The 6,000-nt window shown below is 35.1% G+C and overlaps 1 protein-coding gene across 2 annotated transcripts; it reads left to right on the top strand.

Annotated features, from left to right (window-relative positions):
* Window positions 1-771: 771 nt before the first annotated feature.
* Window positions 772-5,769, top strand: LOC147564216 (phosphatidylinositol-glycan biosynthesis class F-like protein). Of its 2 annotated transcripts, none has more exons than XM_086644471.1 (8): window positions 772-1,320; window positions 1,418-1,483; window positions 1,594-1,636; window positions 2,307-2,361; window positions 2,472-2,520; window positions 3,425-3,492; window positions 3,661-3,769; window positions 5,497-5,769. In XM_086644471.1, exons 1-8 carry the CDS (start codon window positions 1,135-1,137, stop codon window positions 5,608-5,610), a joined length of 690 nt encoding a protein of 229 aa, XP_086500597.1. In that variant the 5' UTR covers window positions 772-1,134; the 3' UTR covers window positions 5,611-5,769. The 2 variants fall into 2 exon arrangements, with proteins under 2 accessions (XP_086500597.1, XP_086500589.1); XM_086644463.1 differs by having other exon boundaries at window positions 817-1,320; window positions 3,425-3,540.
* Window positions 5,770-6,000: the final 231 nt, after the last annotated feature.

Here is a 6,000-nt window from a genome sequence, read left to right on the forward strand (position 1 = left end):
AAATTGAGTCTCAACATCACGTACTCTGTATCGTCCTTTCAGGTGCCTGGTTCACATAACTGAATAGTACAGCCGCCTAAAAGACAGACAGATTTTGTTGAGGCTGTCGGAGGATTACTTTGATCATGCGATCACTAGAAATGGAATTCTTATGGGGCGGGTTAGTGGTTCAGGACATTTCCATGCCATGTTCGTGTTAATGTCCTGAAATGTTTCTGTTAGTCATTTGAGTTTAAATGTCATGAAACATTTCTATGCCATGTCCGTGTTAATGTCTCGAAATGTCAGTGTTAGTCATTTTAAATGTCAAATGTTATGAAGTATTGGTGTTACTCGTTTAAGACACTTCAAATGTCTGCACAGGGGGAAAAGTCAGTCTCTTCATTGCCATCGTTAATGCGGGCAAAAAGAAATGTTATTGGGCAAGTATTTCTAAGGAAATGGTGTATAATTTTTCAAGGTTTATGGGATGAAAATATCTGATTCATTTAACATTACCCTATTCTTTTTTTATCTTTTTCGAAGGAAGGCCAGTGATTTTTTATTTCTTTTATCTCCACCACCACTATCGACGACCACCAACCACTACCATTACCATTTTTTCTACTAATGATTTACTATTCTTTGTTACAGTTACACAATCTGTACAAGGGAAAATTCATTTCTTGATTTTTATTTTCATCATTAGTGTGGCCACAAAGATATGTTTTTTTTTTTTTTTTTTTTTTTGAACATCAAAGATATGTTTTTTGGTATGGAAATATCTAAGCTGTGATTCATTTAACACTATTCAAATATTTTTTTTCTTTTTTTAGTAGAGAAGCCAGTGTTTTTATCTCCACCACAGCACCACGACCATGAAACCACCACCCAAGGAGCTCCAGAGTTTAGGAGTACATATATATGTACTCCTAACGAGTAACGAAGGATCAGTTGTTGAGAATAAATACATTTTAATAAATTAAAAAAATCAATTGAATCAAATTCTCACAAAAAAATTCTTTGTCCTTCGCCAACATTTTCTCTTTCATCATTCGAGACATTTTCTTCGTGCGCGGCTATTTTAAAGTTTCAGTTGTATAATCGATCTCATCAGCACCAGGAATTGAGAGGAGAGAGAAACACCAGAATAAAATGGGGAAGAAGACGGATTCCATTGGATCTAATAACATAAACCCAAATGCCTCCATCACAGTTCCATTATCATTTCTATTTCATTTCATCTGCTCTCTAGGGTTAGCTCTCGCTGTTTGGTTGTCTAAGAACGTTTATTCAATCAATCTTATCTCTAACCCTTCTGAAACCCTACTTCTCATTGCGGTAAAATTTTATTTGTAATTCTTTCATCCTCAATCATTTACATTTTGGTATTTCAGTATAGTTTCAACTTCTTCAGTTTTTTCTTTTCTGATTAAAGGTTGTTGAGAGCCCAATCGTGATCTTACTTTACAGTCTATTTCGCCGAAATCCTGAAAAATGCTCGGTAACCTTGTAAATTGATCTCATTTTCTGAATTTGTTGTAAATTGGATTGAGTTATTGTTTTGTTATTAGATTTGAATAACTAATTAGGGTTTTATTAGTATTTTGACAGTACTTGAAGGCTACTGGAAGAGGAATTGTTGGACTTCCAATTGGTAAGTGACTAATCTGTGGTTCATTATTTTGTTCAATTTCTGTTAGAGCATCTCGTGTGCAACACTCAATCTTACAAATTTTGAGTGCCACATAAGATTTTAGAAACTCTCTCTCAATCTTGATCTTTAACATGACGACGGTAGTTAAATTGCGATATCTGAAGATGACACTATTTCTAGAGTGTTCTCTTGAGATATCTCTAGTTGTCCGACTCATCATTTTTTTATATTTCAATCAGTAGAATTAAGTCTTCATATATCTTCATAATGACTAATTATTTCTTTACAATAATAAGCATGCCAATTCAAAAAAATAAACAACTTTAGAGATTTGCATTGGAGACACACAAAAATTAGAGGATCTCTATTTCGTCACCTAAGAATGAGAATTTTAATTGAGACTTGACGAATAGGAATGATAGAGTTTTTTTTTTTGAGTTATGCATTGGAGATGGTCTTAATTTGACGCTTTGAAGGAAAAAATGTATGGAATCCATTTTGATTTAAGTGCTAAATGAATTGTATTTCTAAAGTTAAGAACTTCAACATTTACATAGAATTCGATCATATAATTTTGTAACCTTTTGTTATATTAAGCGATTACGTTTCTAGTTATCTATGCTAAGTCAGCAATTTAATTGTCTCTGAGGCATAACTTGATTTACTATAGGTGGTATGTTGATGGCATTTGGAGCTGTTATTTTGGGTGCACCAGTTGGAACTCAGTGAGCTATAATTTGTACTTAGACGCTAATACGCTATGAAGGATATGAATATATGATTTCCTAATACTCTACAACGATGCACTAAGTTCTTTTTATGTTTCCGTTGACAGATTTCTTTGGAAGACCGTTAGTTGGTGCCTTGTCATGTCTTTGTTGACGGTGAATATACCATCTAATGCTCGTTGTGCTTTTGCATGTTTATTTTCTCTGATTGGTTGCTTTCATCTCGTGATCAATGAGTCTTTGTTAGTCTATTTATGGATCATTAAGTAGAAAGAAGTGTACTTTATAAGCCTATAGAAGGAAGTTTAAAAGTGCCTCCCGTTCTTTCCATAAGCGCCACCTTCACCCCCTTTGACTTGGTAAATGTGATTTGACGGCCTTTGGTTAGAGGCGCTCCAGAGGACTTGCTGAAGTTTGTTACAAAAATTGGATCAAGTCCACCGAATTTGAGTTTTACCCAGTAGAAAGTGCTCTACCCCATTGAAATTGGTGAGTTTGAGCCAATTTGATAAGCAAATCAGTTTGAGGACACTGATTTTGAATCACAAGAGGAATATGGGCGCTTATAACAATTTTTTAAAAATTTAAGGGGTGCTTTTACCCGAAAGCTCTTTTAACAACAACGCGAGGCGCTTTTAAGACTTCCCGCCAATAAATCCCTACCTTTCAATGAAAAAGCATGGAAGTATATGTTTGGCCTCTTCCCATGTTCATGCCCTGATGTATGTGGATCACATGGTCTTTACCACAATACTTCCTTGATTGCTCCATTAAGTAAATCTCATTGATGAATGATGGATAGTGGCTTCAAAGTAATGTAGCCATAAAGAACAAGCAAATTCTTGAATTCCTAAACTCTCTTTAATGGTTTTAGATAGCTGTAGTCTACAGTTGCCATTTTTTATTTATTTATGTACGACGCAAAAAAGAAGTTATGTGATTATTAGTACTGTAACTCTTTTGGTTGTTGAGTTCGTCCATGCAAAAATTGGTATGCCAATATTAAGTTACTTAAGTAGGTTAGTGGTGTAACGTACTAAAATATTGGACGTTTTGGCAGGTTGTACCTGCAGCCTGTGTTTTTGGCTCATCGTGGGACGACTGGCAACGTCTGTTTGCACATACCAAGTACAGTTTTCCTTCAGTTTGGTGTTTTATCTATATGGAAATTGGCAAGTAATACCATTACCACATAATATGGCATTATTATTAGAGTATTAGCTTATTATTTTATGCAATTATATATAGTTTTTTGTCCTTCTTTTATATTTAATAGATGAAAACTCTTGACCTCAGACCTGCTGGAATTCTTGAGTATATGATCTGTATACCAGCTTATGGAGCTATTATTGGAGCCTGGCTGGGAGCTTTCCCCATGCCGCTTGATTGGGAAAGGCCATGGCAGGTGATTCTTGTCACTCTCGCTTGTGGTTCACTTGTTTGAGTGCAAATTGCTGATTGATCACTTGACCTCTCTACTTGTAGTTATAGGTATTACCTGTCACTGGTTTAGTCTTCCTCTAATTAGTTGTAGTTACTAGATCTCTTGTTAAATGCTACTATGCTAGTATGAACTTTGTGAGAATAATCCCACATGGGAGAATGGGTATCTAGCAACCAAGAATATAATGTCTAGGTCCTCTCCAGTCTCCCCTCATTGCCAATTGGTTTTGAGTTGGATGACCACAAACTTAACATGGTATCAGAGCGAGGCCCACACTTGATAGGCTTACACGTGCTCCACGTCACCTGAAAAGAAAAAAAGAACTCACGTGCTAGGCTCAAAAGGACGCTACATGTGAGGGGGCGATTGAGAATAGTCCCACATAGGAGAATGGGTATGTAGCAATCAAGAATATAATGTCTAGGTCGTCTCAGCCAATTGGTTTTGAGTTGTATGACCACAAACTTAACAAACTTCTTGGTGTTAATATCGAGTTAGCTGTACTATTGGCCACTTTACTCAACTTATTTATAGTATTTTGAAATACCACTAACAATTCCAACATATATTTAGATAAATGATTTAATTTATCATTTGTAGCAACAGATGTTTATTAGTTCGAGTATCTGCAATACTATAATCCGAATGAGGAAAATAAATATCCGATAAGCTATTCCTAGTTAGTCAGTCCCCGAATTTCGAATTGGACGTCGATAGAATTTATATTTTGAATATTTGTAGGCTGGGTTAGTTTGAAACCATTAAGATTCTTTTTGGGGTTGGTACATTTGGAAGAGTCAGGTGTTTGCAGCCTCAATTACTGAGACAGTTTGAGGTTGATTCCTTCATTTAGTTCATAGTGGGATATTACCCCGATATATCCAGCATCACTTGACAGGTAATAGCAGTGCTATAATCTAACAGATGCCAAACAGCAAGCGTCGTGGCTGATTAGTGATTATTATAAACAATAAATTGGGTGATTTTCAAATACATTGGCTTATTAGTTAATACCTAACAAAGGCGATATAAGTTGTACAAACGTTCTTTATTTTAAAACTAGAAACATATATGATTTTATCTTGTTTATTGTAAAAGCTATAAGTTGCTAAAACCCACATTCTAATCTTAAAGCCATAATTTCTCAGTGCATTGTCTGCAGTTGGTGTATATATTCTGCACATATTTGCATGAAATTATTAATAGGTTCAATGAAATATACATTTGTACATGATCCTGTAACTTCTTTTGTTCACCCGTACATTGGTGTCGCTGATGACCCCTTAATCAATATGGTCCGGGTATCAAGTATTAAGCCAGATTCTCTATAACCCAAGTGAGGAAAGCAAACGTAGTCCATACTGTGATACTCCAATTTCATTCTTAATTTGAGACACAGTTCTTCTGCGTTCATGTAGCTGAAATCAAGAAAACCAAATTCTCTGACCCTCTTATATGGATAATTCATAAGAGATAGTTAACTTGAGTCATTACGTATTTGTTCCAGCCAATTCACTTGATTACTTAAGTTAATTATGAAAGGTATACCATATTTTCTGTTTTTTTTCTTCTTTTGGTGACTATTCTAAATGGACTTGGTAATATTGCTGAAGCCTGAGCTCTTATTTACTTTATGAATCATTTTGCTTAAGCCTGAGCTCCTGAAGTATAATTTTTTTTTTTTGTAGGAATGGCCAATTTGTGTGAGTTATGGAGCAATAGCAGGCTATTTACTTGGAACTTTGGGGAATTTGTTGTTCGTGACCTTGTTCCATAAAAGACAACACATCAAAGGAGAGTAACTAACATGTAAGATAGCTTTTAGTTTATAACAATTTGTTTATCCACTCGAGAGATCTGAACGATTATAACTTACGATAGAAACTTAATCAAGTAACAAGATTTTTGGATTGATAAGAGATTATGGAATGACGACACAAGTTTTTACGGCCTTTCTGTAAGAATACAATCTGTGCACTTGAAGTCACCTGATATTTTTGAGTTCCAGGACAACATAAAAACATTAGTATTTTTGTATTGAACATTTAAGACTATATTACGATAGTAAAGTAGAAAAATTATGTATATAAAATTGATGTCATTTTCCTTAGAAAGCCTTTTACACACTGAGGTGTATGCCTCGAGGCGCGCTCCGCCTCGCCTTGTGAGGGTAAACTCCCAAAACGTTTTTA

This window comes from Eschscholzia californica, unplaced genomic scaffold (genome assembly GCF_041429995.1).
Source record: "Eschscholzia californica isolate CP2 unplaced genomic scaffold, dmEscCali1.0.p SCAF_1, whole genome shotgun sequence".
Lineage (NCBI taxonomy): Eukaryota > Viridiplantae > Streptophyta > Magnoliopsida > Ranunculales > Papaveraceae > Eschscholzia > Eschscholzia californica.

What these genes read in the sequence shown, in the direction of transcription:
- LOC147564216 (XM_086644463.1), top strand. Translation starts at nt 1,135, where the DNA reads ATGGGGAAGAAGACGGATTCCATTGGATCTAATAACATAAACCCAAAT. An exon ending in GAAATCCTGAAAAATGCTCG is followed by an intron (nt 1,484 to 1,593) that starts GTAACCTTGTAA and finishes GTATTTTGACAG; the next exon opens with TACTTGAAGGCTACTGGAAG. An exon ending in ATCTATATGGAAATTGGCAA is followed by an intron (nt 3,541 to 3,660) that starts GTAATACCATTA and finishes TCTTGACCTCAG; the next exon opens with ACCTGCTGGAATTCTTGAGT.